Genomic DNA, 23,921 nt, shown 5'->3' with positions numbered 1-23,921 from the left:
ACGTGAGCAGAAATAAGAACGAGTGCTAATAACAGTAGAAAATATTTAAAAATGTTGGTATATGACAAAATTATATAGGTCTAATTAAAAAATAATCTGAGGGGATTCTGCAAATAACGGCAGGATAAGGTTGCTGAGGTGACAAAAGAAGAATACGGTGAGTTTTGATGAAAACAGACAACACAGATGTGCAGCTTATTGTTGAAAAAACTTTATTTCTGGCAGACAACTTATTTAAAACCTGATGGAAGTTTGACTTCATAGTAATGTTCATTTTATCATTAATGTAAAACAATGTTAGGTACAATTGGACCACAGGGCAGGGAATACAAGAGATTAGAAAAACAATTAAATTAGATCAATTAAAAAATATATTTCTCAAATGAGAAAACAGTTTGTAAGGCAGCTTTATGTTAAAATGTCTTATTTTGTTGTTAATTTAACCAAAAAGGTTGTTTATCATTTTAAACTCACACGTCAAAGTTCACAAAATATACACAAGTAGTTAATTAAAGAGTCCAGGATTTGTGTTTGTGAGTGGGGGGTTCTTAGATGGGAAACGTGTTTGATCGGTCAGAACTGTTACAGGGATTTGTCATGAAGTCTTTCAGGCTGACAAAACGTTTTATGTTCTTTGATTTGTTTTTACGATTAGTGTTTTATAACTTGTCGACACGTCTGTGAGGAAAGCCAACTATAGAAGCTTAAAGAACTTCCAGTTATAACCCTCACCAAGTTCAATAATGTTCTTTGAGGTTTCAGGAATATTTAAACTCTGGGTAAAAAAAGAAAACAGAGAGGGAATATTTGAAACCATGATCTGTTACAGATTCCTGTATGAGGTGGAAGCATGGGCTGTATGTCTTCGCGGAGGGGTTTTTTTTGGTTAGAAGAGCCCGTTGACCTGTTCAGTCTCAGGGTCCAGGTCAATATCATAGAAACAAGGTCGGGTGGGAAGGCCGGGGATCGTTGGCATCTAAACAGAGAAAAACACGGTTAAATGAGAAGATTATGCAGATACAAATGCATACATTCATCTGCAACAGTTGCAAATGAAGAATAAGGAGAAGTTAAGCTATGAAAGAAAAATATTTCATTTTTGCAATGAGAATTCGCTTGTTTGTTTGTTTTTTTTATCATCCTTATATATACCTAAAAATAAATCTGGACTGTTCATTTGACAAAATAAGACACATCTGTAGCTATCGTTGAAGGACCTGAGGGGTGTGCTAAAAATTTAAATAAATGCTTTGTGATTAGTCAGGAAGCTGCTCCAGGGCAGTTCATAGACATAAATTTGGATTAAATATCTATGTAATGCATCATCCTTCACTGACTCTTGCTGATGACATCCAAGAAAGCATAAATGAACCTGCAGCAACATTTAAATACCATTAATCTAGGAAATATATCTAAAATAAACCATGACCCACTATGGCAGTGTGGAATGAATATGGATTAATTTATATGAATCCAATTTTACCATAATAATACAACTGATTCTTTCCTAAACTTGATATATGAAGTTAGGTGATACCTGTTGAATGGACTGCATTTAGTGTTTCCTTGTCTTGTTGATCTCTCAAAGCATCCTCACACACCTAATCTATACAATCTGATGTCACACGTTTGCAACTTCACTGACAAACAACTGAAAATTGTGAAGTGCTCCATAAAAAACAGAGAAAGAAGACAATAAAGCTGTGTGCACTGTAATATGTTTTTGTATAGTTGGTACAGAACACTAAACACTCCTTATTTAGTGTCAAGGGCTCACCGTGCCAACTAACGGGTACAAAAAGCCGGCGCCCGCACTTGCTCGAATGTCTCTGATTGGCAGGATGAAACCAGTGGGCACGCCCTTCTTGTCAGCCTCATGAGAAAGAGACAAGTGTGTCTTCGCCATGCAGATTGGAAGATTGCCAAAACCCTGAGGGGGAAGACAACAGATGACTTTCTCAAAAAGGATTTTCCATTAAAATGCTGTTTACTGAAAGCTGGAGTTGATAAACAAACCTGATGAGGAAAAAAATATCAACTCTGAGACATGCTGACCTGTTTGGTGTAGAGCTCCACCTTGTGTTGGGCCTCAGGGAGAAGCTCAATATCATCAGCTCCGTAGATCTTCTGAGCGATTATTCGGATCTTGTCAGTAATTGGGAGCTAAAGAAGAATTGGAGATATAAAGAGTATTACAAAAAAAAAAGAGGATATTGAAGTGAAGAACAGCAATGGTCAGGGTTAAAGCCGCTACCTCCAAATCATAGAGGAACTTAAAGTTGCTGGGGGCTTCGCTGGCCCTCTGTACAGCCTGACCCAGGGCCACAGCGCCGGCTCCTCCCTCAGCCCAATGGGAGCATCGTACTGCGTCGAAGGCTCCGGCCTCTTTGGCCATGCTGCAGACCAAGTCCAGCTCAGCCTCAGTGTCTGTCCTGTAAGATGGGTCAACAGGAAACGCTTTAAAGCCAATAGAAAAAAAAACCTCAGAGATAAATGTGGGCAGTTTAAATGTTTCAGCTATCTATTTAAAAAAAAAAAAAAATCGCCTCGTCACTTACTTGAAACCATTGACAGCGACCACCACTGGAACGCCGAAGTGCTTTGCATTCTCTATCTGTTTCCTCATGTTGGTGCAGCCATTTTTCAGCAGCTCAAGGTTCTGCACGCACACACAAACACACATTTAACATCCATTTTAAAAGCTTTTACTATTTAGATTAGCATGTGATCAATCAAGTCAGCAGATATGACTCAGGTCGGTTTCCTACCAGCTGCATTGTAGCTGTGTTATGTTATGCTTGAATTTTTTGTGACCTCAGAGTCACAGATTTCCTCTTTAAGAATATACATCTGGTGAAAGTAAATTTACCTACACACTGGGAGCTGCAGCGAAGGGTGTATTGTTGCTCATGAGGTCAGTATGATGGCCAGGAAATCTTTTGGCTGTGTATCATTGCAGATATGTTTTGCTGATGTTTACTTTACATGTGAAAAAGGCAACATAACAAAACTGAATGCAATAAGATGTGCTCCCCTCAGCTGGCATACATGCTCCAATCTGTCAACATAGGAGCCAGTGCTGTTCCGCACACGCCATGCAGCAGGCGTGAAGCCAGTTTTACATAATCCATACGTGTATAGTCCATTAATAGAACATTGTCAATTGGCTTATTTACCTCTTCTATGTATTCCTTAGGCAGTGGCATTCCAGCAGTGACCTGAACAAAGAAAGGATCTAGTTAGCCATTGTTAATAAATCCAACAATTCACTATTAAAGGTCCCATATTATACACTTTATTCCCAATCTGAGACCATTCATTAATATCTAAATGAAATATTTCCGCCATGGTATGGACAAATCGACCCTCCGTTTGAGTGCAGCGGCTTCTCTTCACCTCCCTCTTTTTAGCAGCTTCAGAAATGTGCCGTTTATGGTGGGCGGAACCCTGGTGGAGCAGCTCAGCTGTTGGCTCCGCCCATCGCATCGCCCGTCATGAGGTGATTGACAGGTTAATATATTTTCAAGCTATCAGACTAATAAGGCCGAAACGATAAAATAACTGCCAGCTCTTACCTCTCCAGCTGTGTCACGGACAGTTGGTATTGAACCTGGCTTCAGCTTCAAACGGTTGGCGAAGCCTGCTTTACATGCCCCCATGTTGTGGAAACAGTCCTCTTTGAAATGCTGGCCACAGACATGCAAAACCTTTGGAAGTTTTCCGGGTACATTTCCTCCAAAAATAAAATTAATCCACTCAGTCCTCGTGGGTTCAGTGGATGGAAGTAAAAAAAACGTTTTCGTGTTCATTTATGCAGCCACAAACAGAACAGTGCTTCTGTCGCTTAGCCATGTCCGCTAACGAGGGTTGCCGAAGAGGGAAAAACACTGGGCGCTAGGTGATTTTTAGAGGGCGGGCTTTGAGAGCCGGTAGACGGGTCCATCGCTCTGTGGGGAGTGGTTATTGTCCCTTATGACGTCATAACGTACACGCTTTCAAACAAGCTCATTTCAGCGCTTACTTCCCTAGAGGTGGAGCAGGGGGGAGAGAGAGCGCCTGAAAGAGTTTCACACTTACGGGTCTCCTACACATGCGGGGGGACCAGAATGACTGTTCCAAAACCATTAAAAAGTGAATTTTGCAAAATATGGGACCTTTAATACTTATAGTAAAAATAATTAAGTTTTTTCCCTTTCAAATCAGTCAACCTTTCATGATCATGAGTGGACCAAACGCAATGGATAAAATGTGTCATGTGATCACGTGGATGTCCATCACAGTAGGTGGAAGGGTGAATGTAACTATTAAAACTAACATCAAGAACTATGGCTGATAAGAATTTTGCTTGTTGTAGGAAAGTCGAGGAAAACCTTAAGACAAACTCACTGTTGGTCCTCCTCCGTGCATCTTCAGGGCTCGGACTGTGGCCACCAGCACCACCACATGTGGCCTTAATCCTGAGTAGCGGCACTTGATATTGAAGAACTTCTCCATACCAATGTCAGCACCAAAACCAGCTTCCGTCACTGTTGGACCCAGTTGACAGAGTTCAGGGCATAAACATAATCAAAAAGCATAACAGCTTTGAGGATTACTGAGCATTCACCTGTACATTAACACACTGAGAGTTAATCGTCTTTCTAGTTCCTCTTACCGACAAAGCCCTCAGGTCCTACCAGCTTCAGAGCAATTTTATCAGCCAGGATGGATGAGTTTCCATGGGCGATGTTTGCAAACGGGCCAGCATGGACAAACACAGGCGTTCCCTGTAGGTTCAAATGAAAGATAAACCCCTTACAGCAACATAACCAGAATCTCTATACAAGGGAAGAACACACTTCTCAACATGTTTAACATCAAAGAATTGTGAAACTGTTTTACCCACCTCCAAAGTCTGCATCAGGTTTGGCTTGATGGCGTCTTTCATCAGCACAGCTAGAGCTCCACTCACACCCTGCAGGTGAAAAACATCACTGTACAGTAGACTGTTTCCACTCTACTTACACAGAAGGTCCCATCATGATGGAGAGACTGACCAGGTCTTCGGTGGTGATGGGCTGTCCGCTGCGGCTGGTGGCTACAACCATCCTGGCCAGGCGCAGTCGCATGTCCTCCAGGCTGCTGGTGAGGGCGAGTACCGCCATGATCTCACTGGCCACAGTGATGTCAAACTGGGCCTGGGGGACAAATTATGATCAATAACTAGGCAGTTGTGTTCTGTATGTTACAAGAAAACTCTCCAATTGCTCCAAGTGCTGATTCTTATTATGTGTTTAAATTATATGCAGCTGTTGTGTGTTTTACAACACATAGCTGCCTCTGCTTATTAATAAGGAAAGTTTACCTCTCTTGTGTATCCTTTTTCAGTTGGTGACTGGCCAATTGTGACCTTCCTTAGGAACCGATCATTTGTGTCCAACACTGAAGTTAATTTAAAATGAATAAATAAACACACGGTCATTCATCTTATGAGAATAACACCAGTTATGGAGACATTGCAGATGTCTATACCTCTTTGCCAGGTAACAGAGCTTGGTTCAATGTCCAAGCGGGCAAAGCGGGTGATCTCCTCATCAGTGAAAGTAGAAGGGTCAGTCTTTTCTATGCCCAGTTTCTAGATAAATCAAGAAAATGACCTGTCAGACCTTCCTGGCACAGGAAAGATTTACATGAAAGTGTGTAATGAGATGATTTACTTTCAGTCTGTTGATCTGGATTGGGGAGAACGTCCTGTGCCCTCCACTAAGTGGGACCAAGCGATTAAACAAAGCCTAAAAAAAAAAAAATAAATGCCATGACCCTGTAAAAACTTGCAGATATAGTATTTTTATACACCACTCAAAAAGAGGAGAACCCACCTTGTCGGACTGCGTGGCCTCGTGGAAGATACGGGCATCAATGGCAGCAGCCACCAAGTTGTTGGCTGCCGTGATGGCATGAATGTCTCCCGTGAGATGAAGGTTAAACTACAAAAAAATAAAACGTTTCTTAAACAAATGCGTTGCTCTTTTTCATATTTAAATCTCATAATTCCAAACTTTTTGGAACAGAATACTACCTCTTCCATTGGGATGACTTGAGAATATCCACCTCCTGCAGCACCACCTGTTAACGAGAGAAAACCATTAATACACACTGCAGACCAATACGACTACAGCCTGCAACACATGCAACCTCTCTGAGTGCATATTCCTCCAAAGCTTACCTTTAATGCCAAATGTGGGTCCCTGAGAAGGTTGACGGACGCAAGCAAACACATTGAGCTTCATTTGGGCTCCCAGGGCTTGAACCAGGCCAATAGTGGTGGTACTCTTACCCTCACCAAGAGGGGTGGGTGTAATGCTGCGGAGAGAAAATTTCATTAAGTCCCTCAGTAGCTCAAAGTCGAGTTAAAGCACTGGCACAGAAATGTTTTCTAGTCATTAAACGTCTGTGTGAAATAAAACACTATTTACACAGAGAATATTTTTTATCTGAAGAGCAACGTGTTTATGAAAAGATAAGACTGTGGGTTGTACAGCTCAGGTTATTTCTCAACCTCAGCAACTCATTCATTTTACAAATGGTTTTGATATCAGACGGCACTGCTATAAAATCAGAGAAGAAAAATAATTAAATAAATATTCAAGCCCCATCGAAACAGAGGGGAAGCTGGGATGTTCTTGAACAGAAAAGACATCATTAAACGTGTGTTTTGTTGCATTAAAAATGTGTGAGTGTTGGCCGGCTGTGTCATTTGCTGCTAGTATGTTCTGACTTTAACTCTTCTCAAACTGTTTGGTATTATGGAACAATTATTTGCTTATTTTCCACACATGATCAGTAGAGTAGCTAAAGGCTGGCAACATGTACCCTGTGACCACCACGTATTTGCCGTCTGGCTGGGACTGCAGTCGTTTGATGATGTTCAGCTGGACCTTGGCTTTTGTTTTCCCATAGAGCTCCACCTCATCAGACAGCACACCCACCTCCCTGGCTAAGCGGTCAATAGGCTTGGGCACGCAGGAGCGAGAAATCACTATGTCACTGTTAAAAGAAAAGTAAAAAAAAATCTAACTTTTCATTTAAGCAAAGGAGGGCACAGCGACGACTAGGACGTATTTCAGTCATTTTTACCGTGCAGCAAACAGTTGGTGAGTTCTCATAAAAGTTACTGAATTTAGCAGCACATGACAATTAAGTGGAGTAAAAGAAGACAAACCTTGGGACTGGCTTCTGGAGATTGAGTTTGGTGTAAGAAATGTTCCACTTTCCAGGCTGGTGGCTTTCCAGAAAACGCTTGGCACCCAGCACTGTGTTCTAAACACATAAACCAACACCAACATGCTCAGCCTTTTAACTTTAAAAATAAAATAATACAAGTTCCTTCCGTTGTTACTTTAATCACTAGTTAAATTGAGGTGAACTGTAGAAAAAGTTCTCACCGCCATCAGCATTGCAACAGTCATAGGTCCCACTCCACCAGGCACAGGTGTGATGAAACCAGCTTGCTCCTTGGCTGAGTTGAACTGGACATCACCCACAACGCGCTTTCCGCTGGCTTTCGTCTCATCTGAAAGAACAACAATCCCCGACTTCTACGGACTGACTCGCATACAAAACTCCACACTGCCACCACTGCGGTTATACCTGGAATGTGATTGATACCACAGTCAATGACCACCGCTCCCTTCTTGATCCACTCTCCTTTCACCATCTCTGCTTTTCCGATACCAACAACCAAGATGTCAGCTTTGCCCACCTGGACAGAAACAAAAATAGGTCCTGGTAAATGCTTTGTGAATGTGGAAACAGCCACATGATGGCAGCAGCTACATCTTCTTCTTGATACTTCTCAGTACATCATCATTAATTACTACTTGTGATTTTTGAGGAGCCTCCTTCCTCTTAGGGTTTCTTTGTTTGCTCACTAATTTTCAGAATTGTGCTCTTATGCAAACAATGTGGGGACTGATAAGTAAAGACTTTTCTACACAACATAAACATTATCTGCTCAATGTAAGAAAAAGATTTTAACATAGCAGCTGATGAATCTGACCATCTGTGATCTGTAGAGCATTTTCAACTTTAACCTATAGAAAATATATGCATTGAATCCAAAAGCACGTCAAAAGCGAAAAGATGGCTTTTGATACATTCATGATGTGTCAAAATGTCCGTGTTTGACTGAAATAAATCTAAGTAGGGTCATTACATGCTAAACAAAGGGCAACTCTAAATAAAAACAATAAACAAAGCAGAAATATGGTACACTAAGCTTTGAAGAATAGATGGGATTGTGGGAGCTTTTTTAAATATATGTAGGGAGCAAGGTGCTGGAAACCTTAGCAGGGAAAAGATTCCAGAGACAATGGAAGTCTTGTCTGTACGTTCGCAGCCTTGTGTGGGTAATGGAGAGCAGGCCAGTGTCAAAAAGGCTAAAGGTTATGGGAAGGGATGCAAAGGTGAAGATGGTCAGAGAAGTATTGAGGAGTATGTGGAATGAAGGGATGCATAGGTACAAATGAGAATTGTATGATGGATGCTAAACTTGACCAGAAGCAAGTAAAGGGGAAAAATGTAACTAGATCTTCTATGCAAATTAATATAGTACCAAGAGCATAGTATTAAATAATCTAATAAAGACTAAGTTGATATCCTGCTTCCTTAATGTTAAGACATTTATGGGAATTATGGTGACTGTGATCGTCGTCTGAAATGTACCTCTCCAGCAAGATCTGCAGTTTTAGAATGGCAGGTGGTGACGGTGGCATGGCTCCATAGCAGCAGATCATGCATCGGTGCACCGACAATCTTACTGCGACCAATCACTACTGCTCTCTTCCCCGCCACAGACACACCTGCAGAGAAGCAGCAATTCTGTTACTCGGTCATATCAGCTAATGTGCTTGAAGTCAGTATGTTTTCACATCTTCCAATCTGAAACACAGTTATGTCGGTTATTCACTGAAGTGCTCACCTGTCTGTCTGATCAGCTCCATGCACCCGTTTGGAGTGCAGGGGATGAAGCAGTCGGCCAGATCCCCACGAGACAGCTTCCCTGCATTGATGCTGGTCAGTCTGTAGACAAACCAGAATGAACAGATTGGTGTAAGCCAAAGATGTCTGTTAGAATTAAGATTTCCTTTAAAGGGGCTCTATTATGCTATTTTGGCTTTTCTGAACTTCCTACAGTTTTATAGTGTTGAATACTCATCGGACAAGTGAGCAGCACCGTTTATCACATATCATGTTTTCTGGTGTGTCTCTACATTCAGTTTCCATGGTGCTAAAAGTAATAAGGGGGGGGGGTCATCTTCACTGCCCAGTGTAAGGTGAAAGACAAGTCGGTGGACACCGTGACATTTTCAGTGTCAACACGTCACACAAGAAATGCTTCTTCGGCTGTGAGGGAAAGCTGCATTTGTTCAAATTCTCGAAGGAAACAACAATTAGACAGCAATGGGTGGAGTTTGTATTTGGAAGTTAGCTCCCAACAACTACTCCTGGCAGTTGACCAATCAGAGGCAGCCCGCCGAGGCTGATCTCAGGGCCTGAAGACAGGATCAATAGAAAACAAATAAAGGGGTTTGTGAAAAATGCTGGATTGATTCCTAAAAAAGGAGACAAGTTCTTACCCATCTACATCTTTCTCTGGAGCCACAGCATTTGTCACCTTCTCTGTGTCGATCTTATGGATTGAGTCCAAGGGCAGCTGCACGATGAGCCCATGGACAGCAGAGTTCTCGTTCACTTCTCTGATACTGTGAAGAACCTACCAGCACACAGACATCATTCCCTATGTGGCCTTTTCTGTCTGTTGCTTGCTGAATAAACCTGTTGTTAGTGGCAAAAACACCTAAATCCCAAACATTTCTGTCTTATTACATTTAAAATAACCTGTCAAACATGATAAGTCTTAGAACATGAGCATCCATCTGTATGTATTGAAGCTGCACTAATGTTTCTAGTCAAATCTCACCTCCTCTTCGGTTGCAGTCTTGGGAAGTCTCACATGTGTTGCATTTATTCCAATCTGCAAACATAAAAAAAAAAATAATTAAACAAGTCATTTAAACAACAAGAAGTGTATATATTTTACCTTCTGTATATCTTGCACATTATGAATATTGATCATAAAGTTAATTATGACTCAAGTGGTTTTGCTGACCTCTGCTGCTGCTTTCAATTTCATGCTAATGTACAGATTTGAATCGTCACGGTCTCCAACCTGCAAGAACACAAAGTTATCACCTTGTATGCTTACAGTATATAACATGCCCTTCACTGCACACACACACACACACACAGAGCATGCAACAAATGTCTCCATCTACAAGAGCTGTCAGTAGAAAATGTTTGCACACTCTGTATCCATGCCTTAGTGCACAAAATCACAAGGCCAAAGTCACAAAAACAGTCTGAATCCTTACCTGCCAACATTCTCCAGGGAACAGCAATAAAAACAGCAGAAAATGTAACAACAACAAAACACAGAAGGTGTTTACTTTCATCAGAGATCACTATATGCAGCTTACCTGTAAAACCACCAGACCAGGTCTGAAGCTGGGATCCTTGAGTTTCATCTGCTCCACATCCTTCTTTAGACGTTCCCTCACCTGCCTGAGAAAACAAGACAACAGAAAAGCCTTTTTAATATCAGAACAATGGCAGATGAATTATTCATGCAACATTCACTTAAAATAGTCCCATATTTTCTACCAAAATGCATGCAATCTGGCTTTCTTGTTGTGAAACTGGAAATGATTTTCCACACTCCAGATGTGTGGAAAATCACCTAGTTGCAACATGCAACAATCAGAGAAGAACAGTGTTATCTCTAGTCTCTGTCTACACTTTATCTGTATTTTTTAGTAGTCAGAAGACTGGGACGCATTCCAGTACTTTATGTGGAGTAATAAGATAAGCCGAATCTGAGTAAAAGATTAGTTAAAGCCAACTGAACTAATCAAAGACAGCAGTGGCACCAAGTTAACCGGACTTTAGTTCATGACTATCTCAGTCTATTGTGTTTGTCACAAACAAAGCTATATGTCTGATTACATTTCTTAACCATTTACACACAAATAACCAAAAGCTTTTGCTTTATGTTTTCATCCACTCACTGCACATATTTGGAGAATTGTGTGAGAAAGGTTTGCATCCCTTGAACCTCAAATAGAACCTAAAACAATAACAGTTCTCCAAGTAAACTCCAAGCATCACCTTGCATAATTTTTTTTCCTCGCTTTATTGCTCATTCGTCTAAATATAGAGTTCTGAAAGCGCCCTAAATAATCACAACAGAGTGCATCATAACAACACCTCTTATGTGAGTTACAGCTAATAAAACAATTTCCTGGTCACTAAACAACTAGGACCATATTTCATCCTGCAGGCGCTTGTCTAGCAGCTTTCATCAAGCTTTGGAGTTAATGCCAACAGATCCTTCTACTGCCGAGAGGCTATCTAGTTTCTCTTTGCCACATGAAATAATCTGACTAATGACTGCAGTGAAGGCCAGTTAACAGGCTGCATGTTGTCATGTCTTGTGACAAGCGCATGCAGCAAAGCGTTCTGCATGTTGCTGGGGGAACGATTTGTCCCTTTTATCTAAAATATTTGAAAAATCTCTAAAGTTTTAGTTGCAATCAGCCTTTTGTTTAAGTCGAATTTTGCTGATTTTGCACAGATAGTTTGCATTTCAAAATATATTGATCTGTGTTTTGCCAGACTTAACTTGAGGTCAGTGGACGAATAGGACAAAGCTCATAAAACACCAACACACATCTTGCGTAATACCGCAAGACAAGCGCAAACTCAGAGGCCAGACTTAATCAGATGCAACCAAATTACAAATCTTATGTTGATGAGTAGTGTCAATGAAGTTACTCTGACCAACATGATGAGAAAACAAATATGCTTTGTAGAAAGACTACGCTGTGATTTGTTCCTGATTATAAACAATAAAAAATCGCAACCATTCTCGAGGTCAGCATCATGTACACTCACTTTAAATCAACTATTAAAACTGTATTTTGCTCTTACCACAGCCAAGACTGATGCTTAGACATATAAATACTTAAATTCAAAACTATTTTAAAACTTAAATAGTGCACACAAGTAAAATTAGGCACTTTTTATATAAGCTGTAACTGTTAAGTTACTCTAATTCTGCTAGTTAGCTACTTGGTTAGCCCAATACATTTTCTAAGTCTGACAGCGATAATTAGAATATTGTGCATCATTCAACGTGTCAAATAAAATGTTATACTTACGCTGAAACCTCTTTCCCGCTAATAATTTGAGCTGACATTTTTGGTCCGAAAGTCTGTTCCGAGGTGATGACAGTGTGTACTGCACGCTCCGTGCCTGACGAGAAGAGGAGCGTGGTAGCCAAGAAGTAGTGGGACGAGTTTCACAAAGTTCAGATGATTCAAAAGAGTCTCGCGATGATAAAAGTGCCCGTTCACGAAACCTACTGCACCGCTGAAAAAAAGACGTAGAACTTTCAGGAATAGTACTAAACGTATAACGTAATTTCTCCATTGAACTTTGGTGATGTAGTGAGGCGGTACTAGCAGCGACGTGTCACCTGTAACAGCCAATCATATAACAGTCTTATAAAATTAGTGGAATCTGTTGACCAATAGTATTCTTATACCACCCACAAAAATGGGATAATGGGCGGGGCTAAATGGATGCATTTCAGTGGAGAATCAGCAGAGGGCGTGCGACGTGCGATTGTTGACATATAAGATAAATATCGTCCTAAAACTAACGCCAATGTTTATGTAGGTCAACTTGACATGCACGAGATATTGTTTGGATCTTCGCAGAGCAGCTACGATTACAGTATTTTGTAGAAAGTGCGAGAAGAAAATCCTATTTATACATCAAGCGTTAAGTACCACGGAAGACATGAAGAAATACAGAGCGCTATGGAGAGTAGATTCAGTGTTTTGAACGACACAGAAGACCTCTCGCAATTTTCAAACGCTGATAACAGTATTCACGCCGAAAGGTAATGTGATGTAAAATGCTAATTTGTTAGGCTAGCAGACACGTGAGGTCCTATTTTTCCCTGGAGGACAGCTTGTCTTAACTCGTCACTTCGTTGTTTGTTTAGTTAGGCTGCACGATTACGTGTATTCGCATAGCTTCTGTTTATGTCTATGGACATGATTCGGTTCAGGTCCAGCGACTAGAAATTGTCAAAAGGCCCATGTTTAACGCAAAGCTAACTATATGCACCGTCTCTCTATAGATCTAAAACACTGTTTGAAGAAATTCGTGCCTCCTTAAACAACAATGATGAAGAGGACCGTGCATTCTGGAGGCCTGTGCTCCCTTGGGGTGGTGTCTTTACCATTAAGGCAGGACGGAAGGCCTTATCATGCATCCCTCTGTACGTGGAAATCCAATTGAAAAACACCTGCACCATTGATGGCTTCCTTATGATTCTGTATGTGATTCTGCGGGACAACCAGGGCTTTCATAGGGAGTTGGCTGTCTTCTTGGGCAAGCAATTTGTGGACCATTTCCTCTACCTGATGGACTCCTGTGACTACACGACAGTAAAGATGCTGTGGATCTGGAACAGGATGTCTAAAAGACAATACCGCTCTGAGATCCACCAGACAGCGCTGGAGATTGACCTCTTTGGTAATGAGCATGAGAACTTCACAGAAAACCTGGAAAACCTCATGTCCACCATACAGGAGAGCCTGTGCACCAACTGGAGCTGCCCATCACGCTTCCAGGATTTCATCAAAAGCACCATTAACATCAGGTAAGGTGCTGCTCACAAGCTATAGCTGTATTTTTTTAAGCATCAAATGTCCATCATTAATTTATATTTTCCCATCACAGAGTTTGGTAACTTCACTCTGACATTTTTTTTCAGCCCTCCTCATGAGCTGCCTCACAGAGACCCAATTCGGTCAGCTGTGGACGAGTTCTTCTGCCCCAAGCTCCTACTCTGTTCAGAACAAGGGTGAGGCACGAAGAGGGTACTTGTTTTGTTTCCTGTATTTCAATGCAGTGTTCTAAAACTTCCCTGACAGCCCACCTTTCATCTCAACAGATGTGACGGTTTAAGAGAGTTTTCTCAGAGGGTTTTTTGCCACGGCCCCCCACCCTTCGTTATTCTCAACATGCAGCAGTGGCGATCAGAGGATCTGTCTTATGTCCCGTACCATCTGGCTCTCTGTCAGCACAGGTATGAAGCATCCACAGTGTCTACACACTGCTGTGTTAGGTTAGGTAACACATTTGAATAAAAGTTTAATCATATGCACTTTCTTTGCTCTTTGTGTTGTAGCAGTGTCCCCTTTAGTTAAACATTGTGCCATTCATTCTGTAGATAAATATTTAGTTGTTTTAAAAGCCTAATTCCCATAAATAATTAAACTTTTGTCATCACAGTCATTTAGCGCCAGCCATTTAATGCCATATGGGCTTAAAAAGTATAGACTCTATTTACTGTAATTAACTTAAACTTTTTAAACGTGATAAGTTGGATAGAAAGTGTCACAAATTGCTTTTATAGAACTACTTTAAAAGGCTTTGGAGTTTCTCATTACAGTAAAAAATGACAGCTGCTGTTTGTGTACAAGCTGGAAAAGTGAGACACAGATAAGGGCAGGAAAACTGAGTCAGATAAAAGCAGGGTGACTTTGGCCCTTATCCATAAAGAAAAATAAAGTCCGCTTTAGAAATATTTCTGTGATTAAAGACAAAAAGTGAAAAAAAACTGAAATGTTCCTGCAGGTTCTGAATGAGCAAAATAGAGGGAATCCTTGCTATTGAATTATCTTAATATATTCTACAAATTTACATGTGCGTATCATTTTCACAAGAATTTATGCTATGTGGAACACATCATCAGAAACAAATGGTAAAATAACAAAACACATAGTAAAGTTGAAAGACACAAGCATTTCTTTTATTAAAAAAAATTAGAATAAATTTAGAGAGTGCTCATTTATCTGTTGAATGTAAAATGCAATGCATTCAATTATTGAAACACTTTATTTCTCCTTATTCATACATGCACTTTAGCTGTTGTTTAATTTTGGGTAATGCTTGTGACCACACAGCACACCATCTCAGTGTAGCTTGTTATTGCATCCATAGATGGACTACTTGCCTAAAAAAACAGAAAGAAAAAGATTTATGTACAAGCACAAATGAACAAATTAAAAATGTATAAAAAAAAAAAAAAGCATGTCATGTTTTTAAAACTTAGAGATTTACGTTTCTACAGTTTTCTATAAAATCTTTAGTAGAACAAGTAATAGTTTTGTTTGGCTATACACTTTTGAGTCTAATCTGAACACTCAGGACAGAAAATTTCCTTTTTTTCTTCAGATACTTACTAGAGGGCGCCACGCTCTTCAACAAGGAGGAGCAGCACTACTCTGCAGCTTTCCATTTAGATGGATGTTGGATGCACTATGATGGTCTGAGGAGTGATAATCTGATCCTGCTGCACAAGCCGCCGGAGCTCCTGTTGCTGTCCTCTCTGGTCTACATCCGCGCCGCTGAGAAGTGAAAGTTTCTTGTAGGGGGTGAACATACAGTACAGAAGTGAAGGCATTCATCATTTTCTCTTTGATTTCTCTGGCATAATATTTTTTTAATAGCCATGCTTCTTTTTTCTATTAAGTTTACAGTTAGGTACTGCCCTGAGAAAGCTTTCATTGTCAGCTGTAACGGTGAATGACATGTGGAAATTTTTAGCTGAGTTTTTACTGAAAACATCTTGTGCAAATTAAAAGTTCCTTCTTTTTTTTGGCATGCTTGGAATCCAAGAATATAATGGACTATAATAGTTCTGGGTTGATATACATGGATGAAAATACAAGTGAATACATTTCTGTGTAAACCTTAAACAATACTGTATAAAATTTTTCGGCTGCAGCTGTTAAACTGCAGGTGAGTACTGTTAAGTTTCCCCGTATAAACGCTGTTTGGCGTTGACACAGTACATACGGTATTTTCCAGAAAAGTCTGTCTGTTTCACTTTACATTAATGCATATCAGCCCTTTCTAAAAAAAAAAAAAACAAATAAACTGGTGCTCCTATTTACACTGTGGTCTGAGGGAAATAACTGAACAAGGTCAGGGCTCATTTCTGCCATTGAATGTTTAAATCAGGCTGGAGGTTTTGTCTTTTGATACTAGAAGCTTATGTTTGACCCATTTAGCTTTCATGGCATGATGCATGTAGCATTGCTATAATATAGTACATTTTAGTGTACTTTACACCACATCTACGTTATTTTATTTTAAATCAAGAGATTATCACATAGTGCCTCTGCCAAGGAACGCTTATACACGAATGCTGTTAAGTATTAATCTATGATCAAGATTAGTTTATAAATTCCTGTTTTTCTCTGCAAATATTGTCTTAAATATGCAAATAAATTTTTTAATACATCTGGATTCCTTTTGTTATTATGCAGGGGCAAAAGAAAACATGCAAAAGAGCAGAGTACCTTTTAAGGCAGGCATTTATTTCAAACTGGGTACCACGGCACCACACAAACTGACTAAAATGTATGTAAAATGTCTTCAATCAAATGTGATAAAATGTGAAAAGCTACAATTTTTTTTTACACCCATGTTATCTTGTACTTCCAGCATTAGTCCACAGGATATAAAATTCAAGATAATCACCATACTTCAGACATACAATGGAAAATGTAAAAGAAGAGTGGTCATTTTGGCTAACATTGACATCAGTTTCACACGAGTTTCTCTCAACACAAAATTTAAGAGTGACAGCCCACTGCAGACCAGCTGTTAAGTCATCCCTCTGCTTTCTTTGTACAAGCACTTTGGTGAGAGTGGTGACAAAACATGACAGTTAGGCTTTAACTAAAAAAAAAAAAACAAACTCAAACATCCATTCTTTTTGCAGATTTGTCAGTTTTTCTCCAAAGCACAATGACTTAGTAGTTAATATACACCAAAAACAAAAAAAAAAAATCAATACACATAATATTAATGCTAGATGAATCATGGCAGCAGCACTTAGTTACGCCCGCGTGATTTGTGCTGTTCTAAAGTTACTAAACTAAATATTACATTAATATTACAAATGGGGTTACAGAACATGACAAACAATACAAAAACAATCATGTTTTTAAATTACACATTTGCAGAAATGTGGGTTACTTTTGCATTTCAACAAACCAGAATTCAAACTGAAAACAAACCTTGAGCCTCACCAGTGACTATCCTTACCAATTTGCAAGGCAAATGTCATTTAGGTTCTCCAACATCGGAGGTTGGGGAAAAGTAAAAGGGTACATCTGTGTAGTGTTAACAAGACTTCTTATGTGGTAACAGCTGAACAGTTTTAAAAGTGCTAACCTCTAATTTGGCCATTAATAAACAAACAATATACAAATGAACTTGCATGAGAACAAGAAAAAGACCATACAGGATGTCTGATAGGTTGAGTGAGGTTAATGGTACCATTTGTTGTTTTATTAGATGTCTACATTACCAGCCTGCATGTCATGTGGGGGGAGGGGGTTCTCTTACAGCAATATGAGATCCCTTGGCTTTTTGAAGAGACAAACACAAAACATGTTCATTCATAGACGTAACAGAGGTCTTATTGCATCATCTAAACGCCATTAGCTTAACTCAAAAACATATAAACATTTAACAATGTGTGAAAACAGTTTAAGTGCAATGCAGAGCTTTGTTAGTTTCCACATGTGCAAGCACGAGTGCACAAAGCAACTCAAACCAAGACTTGAATGACGACTCAGCTAAACACACCACACCTAACCTCCTCCTGGTCAAGAGCCCCTGCTATTGCTGCGCAGTGCTTGATGTGTTAGCAGGCAAGCCAAAGGCTGCACAGTGACACCCTCAGCAACCGTGGAATCACACACACACCCACCCAGGGGGGCACTCTGATTTTTCTGTGAAGACAGGACTGATGACAGCTGCAACTTGGCCTGAGTTGGCCTGCACAGCCCTTGGAGCTTTATCTTCCATGTCCATATGACTAATTGGAAGAATGTAATGCTTATACATTAGCAACCCAGACAAGTGTTTTCATTGCGGCACACAAAGGATGTTGCAATGCTAAGATGAAAACAGATTTTTAAACAAATAAATAATGTTGGCACTTAACGTCAAGACATGGACCTCAAGACACCTCAAACCTGCAAGTAAGATCTGAACACATGAGGGTAATGTGCAATCATTGGGTATTGTTTCTATAAATCTTGAGAGTTTTTATTAAAAAAAGGAAGAAAAAAAATTAATTAGGCCCAAATCTTCTGCATTTTTGGTAAACAGAAGAAAGATTTGTGGTTGTGCAACTACCATCTTTTCCTTTTAATAGAAATCTCTTTTTATTGCATGGTGAGGGGCTATTTAGACGCTATGCATTTATAATGCACAAAAAACAACATTTAATGGATTTATGTAGCAGAGGCTAAGCAGAGGTTGACCAGACGGGAGTGAGGCAACACAAACAGCTGAATCCTGAATCCTAAATATAGCACCAGTTAGTATTGTGTACAGACCAAAAGGTAACAGGTCGATTTGAACTGAAAAGTAGCAAGTGCATGATCCGACCTAAGAGAGATGTAACAAAAACTGAAGCACAGGATTTTTAATGGCTCTGAGGATGAAGCAGAGACAAGTGGCAAACACACTCAGGGATCTAGAGTGACCCTGGGAATCAAACTACTCGCATTTGCGAAGCCATTAGTGACCCAGTGCAGATAAACATTTACAGGCAATGCACTAGAGGATATATTTATATCTATATATTTCATTTAAACTATTTACACAAGAAAGGCAGCCCTTTGAGGAAAATATAAAGACTCCAACTTTGCTCTTTTTTTTTGTGAAGCACTGATTTGGATGCAGAACTCTGCGTCACTGAGCAAGAACATCAATTGTGCACGCAGACATAAAAACAAACAGTCCTATCTGACATGCACGTAAGCTCTCAAGCACACACACACACACACACACACACAGACATACACACTACACAATCAACAAACACATACTCAAAAACACAAGCAAACTGCAATGGTTACAAAATTCTGATTGCAGCAGGGAAAAAAAAACAACAACTTTCTTTCAAACTTAATATGGAGAACAAAAATGTCTGCCAATTTAGAATTTTGAAGCAACCAGATTTTTTTCACAATCCTCTGGGACACGGATCAGAGTCCTCACTGGGTCCCAGCAGCAGAGGAGCAGTTATCTCCACGTGCTTATGCCGATAGCCATCCAATTATCTTTCTTTCTTGTCCACAAGACCTTAATGCTCTTACTCATCTCTTCAGTCATGACTGTGGTTTTCCTCTAGTCAGCCAGCTAGCCCCACACATCCATCCACCCAGCAAGCTTTCAGATGTTCTTGTAGGTGTGCAGCTAAGCTCACCTGCACCTGGAGGATGAATGTGGAGAAAGAGGAGGAGACTAAAAAAAAAAAGTATTTGTGTCTAAGTTGTTTGGGTCCTAGCTGGCTGGGCCATGGGTCAAAGAGCAGTCAGACCAAAGTTACAGCGACAGTACATCATGCCACTTGAGTCCAACCAGCTGTCCGAGATGGGGTCGTAGCGTTGGACAGTGTTCAGGTAAGAAGACCCAGAGTGGCCTCCGACCACGTAGAGGTAGTTGTCCACAATGGCAGAGCCCACACCTACAAGACAACAATGCTAGCCATATGAGTCATGTTCAGCCATATGACCGTGCAACCAACTCACTGTTTTCTGAATGCAATAAAACAAATAAAAACAAAGGCTTTGACACATTTTTAAGATATGGATATAAACTCACCAGTTCGTGGTTCATTCATTGGCCTGCAGGCTGTCCACTGGTTCTGATGCGGATCATACCGCTCAATGCTGGACAAGTGGGACACTCCGTTGTGTCCTCCCACCACAAATATGAAGCCGAGCATGACGCCTACTCCAAAGTTGATCCTCTTGTCTGCCATGGGGGCTACCATTTCCCAGGCATCCTTGCTAGGGTCATACCGCTCCACACTGTAAAACAGATGCAGTGCAATCAGCAAAGAAAAGCAACTGAAAAGTCCATCATAACAAAATGTTGCCCATTTTATAACAAATCTAGAGCTCCTCTGGACAATGCTTCAGGATAGCATTAAAATTTCTCATTCTGTTATTTTCACAACTTTTTTTCAGGTCCTATTCCAGACATTTTTTTCTATATGGCAGTGTACTATAACCCTAAACCAGTTTATATCATGATCATTTCAAGCTGAAGGCAAAAATAAAAGATCAAACAAATTTTAATAAAAGTACCAGAGTGAACAGATGACGAGGCAGTCTGGAGTCTGCCCAAAGTCACATAAAACGTCTCGCAGTCAGGGGAGGATTGGCAATATGGGACTATTTTCCAGTGCAATCTAGAACATACAAGCCATGGGGAACAGAAAAAAATGGTCCCCAAAGATTCTCTGTCCAAACACATGCTCCTGAGTGGTTTTGGGTGTCAAGGAAACAAACAACAGGGATGCAAATCTCTGGTGACCCACAGCAACGCAAAGGCAGATCCCATCTTAGTGAAACAACCACTTCTGTTATGACTCCTCATCACTCATTAGCAAGCTCTTGGCCATTTTCTCAGCAACACTTGATATTCTTCACTTGATTACTAGTTCTATTAAATATCTAACAAGACCATGACAGATAAAGTCAGGTTAGGTCTATATTATATTATATTATATTATATTATATTATATTATATTATATATAAAATCCAGAATCCCACAAACAAAATGAAAGCCCAGGCGACAACCCTATGGTACTTCTGTCACCCATAATCTGAAGGAACACAGAAAAAAATGCTGTTTGAATCCTATGTGGCTTATTTCAATCATTAAACAAATGGTAACACTTAAAAAAAAAAAGTCACAGAATAAATTCTGCAATGCCATGTTATCCACAGAAAACATTAAACAGCAGCCTGCAGACCATTACATACATGCAAGATAAAATATCCTGCAAACTGTCTACAGTATGCATGCTAAGCATTTATTGACTATTTGCACACTGATAGGCATGTACGTGTAGCCTGATTAGACTGTTAAATTTGCACGTTATTCAAAAGGGTAAATACAGTCTGTGTAAATACATTTTTAAAACCACCTGATAGTAAAATACACCTAAAGAAACAAAAACTGTAATGATTCTGAATCACTCAGTGGCATTACCTATTCATGTGTGCTGGGCCATAGCCTCCAATAGCATAGATCATGCCGTCCAACACAGCAGTAGCAAAGCAACTGCGTGATTTTGTCATGGGTGCCACAGGTTGCCATTCCTTTAGCTTAGGGACATATTTCTCCACAGACTGAAGGTAATATTGGCCATCGTAACCTCCCAGGGCGTACAGTTCTCCAGTCAGAACCACCACCCCAAGCGTGCTGCGACACTCAGCCATACGTTCCACTGAGGACCATGTGTTGCTTTCGGGGTCCCAGCTCTCAACTGTGCTCTCATGTCTCCGATAGCTGATGCCTTGTCTCATGTGTGTGGCGATCCCTCCCACCACATATACCTTGTGATTTAGCACTGCAACTCCAAACTCATACCGGGGAACACTAAGTGGGGCCAGTCCTATCCATGAATCTGTCTGAGGGAAATACATTTCCATGCTGAAAGAAGGAGAAAGATAATGAAACTTTAAATAACATTTAAAAAAAAGAAAGAAAAATACTTATTACACATTGGCGTTATCATCATTACCTTTCCAATGTAGCAAACAGACCAGCCTTGCCTCCAACTGCAAGCAACACCTTTGGGGCACATCTGGGTCGTGCTGACAACACAGTCTGATAGGACAGCCGGTGTTCGGGCATAAAATGATATTTCAGGGCTTCGTTGAGGAGGTGCTTGCATGCATGGTCGTCTCGTATAAGGTGGTTTGCTTCATATAGGCGAGTCAGGAATTTGACGCTGAGAAGTGGAAGGCGAACACAGTGCAGCAACTGAGCAAGATGCTGCTGTCTCTCAGTAACATCATATTTAATCCATGATTCCAGGGCGTAAAATACAGTCTCCTCTGTGATTACCTTGAGGCAGTCATTGGACACAATTTCATCCAACTCAGCTCTTGTCAATTCAAAAAACTCTTCTGTCTGACAAACCTCCTCAAAGTTTTCACAGATAAACTTTGTTGCAGCTAGGCACAGGTCATGGCAGCCATATGTCTCTGCAAAGCGGGAGATGCCTATACAGTTTCCAGCATCAAGCTGGCTTTCTAAGAAGCTGCAACACTCCTTAAGTACAAGCTTAACCTGGAGTAAATTGGCAGCCGGTAGCAGAGATTCCACTGTTTCCTGGGAGATAAATACTGTGCCAGTGTAAGCATATTCCACAATAGCCTGGAAGAAAGAGTAAGAGTCAGTAAACAGCAGTTAATCAACACAGTTTGTGTCTGTTGGCGCTGAACATACCTGCAAGGCAGTCTCATTAATGCACTGGAATTCCACCTCAGAGGTCTCCTTCTCTGAAAGGTTACCCGTAAACATGGCCTTGAAGTAAGGACTGATGCTGGCCAACACTACTTTGTGGGCATGGATCTTGACATCACCCACACGCAGGACAATGTCACATAGTTCATGATCCTGCCGCAAGAGCTGGAGGCCTTGCAGCAGCTGCTCTGAGTGAGGCCGTGTTAGACTTGCAAACATATAGGACTGGTCCTTCTGGTCCATCTGGGAACAGGAAACCACACAACAGTACAATGTACAATTATTCAATGCTTACAGAATCTGGTAAATTTTCTTCATTACTAAGATATGATCAATATACTGTAAAGCCAATAACAACAAACGTTATGAATTAACTAAACATACTGTTGACCAGTGCACTATAAACCGATTACAACAGTATGATAATGTGTCTGGGAAGCATGAAGCATTCAGGGGTGTTTTGATGCAATACAGCATCTTAGCAGTCTCCTTCAGGGCAAGGCAAAGAAGCATTATCCTTTAAATCCAATGCTAATGCTGTTTAAAGTCAAGGTATTAGCAAGAAAAGTACGCAAATTGTGAGATATAACTAAAGCCATATGATTAATTGAGCAAAGTATGTGTATAAGCTTCATGACAGAGAGTCAGAATAACGTTGATAGTATATTAACTTTGACTTGACTTGATTTTTGATCGGATTGCATCAAAACTAGCCAGCTACCGCTTAGCTGTAAATGAGCAGACAGCTAGTACGCTAGCCAACACAGTGAAGCACCCCCCAGCCCTCCCTCTTTCGGCAGCTTCGCTTTTATTTGCACAGATTCATCCAATCCAAAGACCATGTCAGCGTCGTTCTATCAATTGTTAACCTTAGATAAAATAAAGGAAGTATAAATATTTTTCTGTTTCATTGTACAACAAGTCAACTGCTAAAATAAACACGTTTCCTGTGTTGGCTGCATCATTGATTGATATACAGTAACATGGCTGACAGATACAAAACGTGACGTTATAGCTAGCTTTCTGATAACAATATATATCATCCAACAAAGGAAACCAAACCTGTAATTTGTGGTCCGGCTAGTGTACCACTGTTATGTCCAATTGTGCACTGACGGAGTTCAGTGGCGACAAGTGGGAACCCCGGGCAGCTACCACGAAAACAACCGACAGCCAACCAACCTAGCCATAAAGCTAAAGACGAGCTCTAATAATAACGACCTATCAGGACGGAACACCCACTTCCGGTGCTTTCAAAATAAGAAGTTGTTTACGACCATATGTACAAGGAAGATAAAAAAAAAACAACTAATGTTAGTCTGTGAAACGCAGTAAAGCTATATATATATATATATATATATACACATTTGTAAAAAGAAAACATTTTTTGGAAGAATGGCAGTTGAGCTGCGCCCATGAAAAATTTGACAAATCTAACACCAAAAAGCTT

At 40.4% G+C, this 23,921-nt stretch overlaps 3 protein-coding genes across 3 annotated transcripts; 1 reads left to right on the top strand and 2 right to left on the bottom strand.

Annotated features, from left to right (window-relative positions):
* Nucleotides 1-199: 199 nt before the first annotated feature.
* Nucleotides 200-12,426, bottom strand: mthfd1b (methylenetetrahydrofolate dehydrogenase (NADP+ dependent) 1b). Its single transcript, XM_041972075.1, has 27 exons — nt 12,258-12,426; nt 10,518-10,602; nt 10,151-10,210; nt 9,962-10,015; nt 9,618-9,754; nt 8,960-9,060; nt 8,704-8,840; nt 7,630-7,741; nt 7,425-7,552; nt 7,202-7,299; nt 6,853-7,026; nt 6,206-6,342; nt 6,059-6,105; nt 5,859-5,966; nt 5,697-5,771; nt 5,512-5,614; nt 5,345-5,421; nt 5,037-5,177; nt 4,886-4,954; nt 4,655-4,766; nt 4,387-4,526; nt 3,177-3,218; nt 2,559-2,659; nt 2,255-2,432; nt 2,056-2,163; nt 1,778-1,930; nt 200-976 (listed from the first exon to the last, which is right to left on the bottom strand). Exons 1-27 carry the CDS (start codon nt 12,293-12,295, stop codon nt 887-889), a joined length of 2,805 nt encoding a protein of 934 aa, XP_041828009.1. The 5' UTR covers nt 12,296-12,426; the 3' UTR covers nt 200-886.
* A 265-nt stretch (nt 12,427-12,691) lies between these two features.
* Nucleotides 12,692-16,099, top strand: c20h14orf28 (chromosome 20 C14orf28 homolog). The gene is made up of 5 exons (XM_041972078.1): nt 12,692-13,003; nt 13,247-13,771; nt 13,886-13,975; nt 14,066-14,200; nt 15,352-16,099. The coding sequence occupies exons 1-5, from the start codon at nt 12,921-12,923 to the stop codon at nt 15,533-15,535; spliced, it is 1,017 nt and encodes a 338-aa protein (XP_041828012.1). The 5' UTR covers nt 12,692-12,920; the 3' UTR covers nt 15,536-16,099.
* Nucleotides 16,100-16,478: 379 nt separating this feature from the next.
* Nucleotides 16,479-23,670, bottom strand: LOC121631279 (kelch-like protein 28). Its single transcript, XM_041972077.1, has 6 exons — nt 23,534-23,670; nt 22,454-22,714; nt 21,744-22,381; nt 21,209-21,652; nt 19,810-20,018; nt 16,479-19,672 (listed from the first exon to the last, which is right to left on the bottom strand). The coding sequence occupies exons 2-6, from the start codon at nt 22,712-22,714 to the stop codon at nt 19,509-19,511; spliced, it is 1,716 nt and encodes a 571-aa protein (XP_041828011.1). The 5' UTR covers nt 23,534-23,670; the 3' UTR covers nt 16,479-19,508.
* Nucleotides 23,671-23,921: the final 251 nt, after the last annotated feature.

The sequence above is a fragment of the Melanotaenia boesemani genome, chromosome 20, assembly GCF_017639745.1.
Source record: "Melanotaenia boesemani isolate fMelBoe1 chromosome 20, fMelBoe1.pri, whole genome shotgun sequence".
Classification (NCBI taxonomy): Eukaryota; Metazoa; Chordata; class Actinopteri; order Atheriniformes; family Melanotaeniidae; genus Melanotaenia; species Melanotaenia boesemani.
This window is presented reverse-complemented; position numbering and strand designations above follow the sequence as displayed.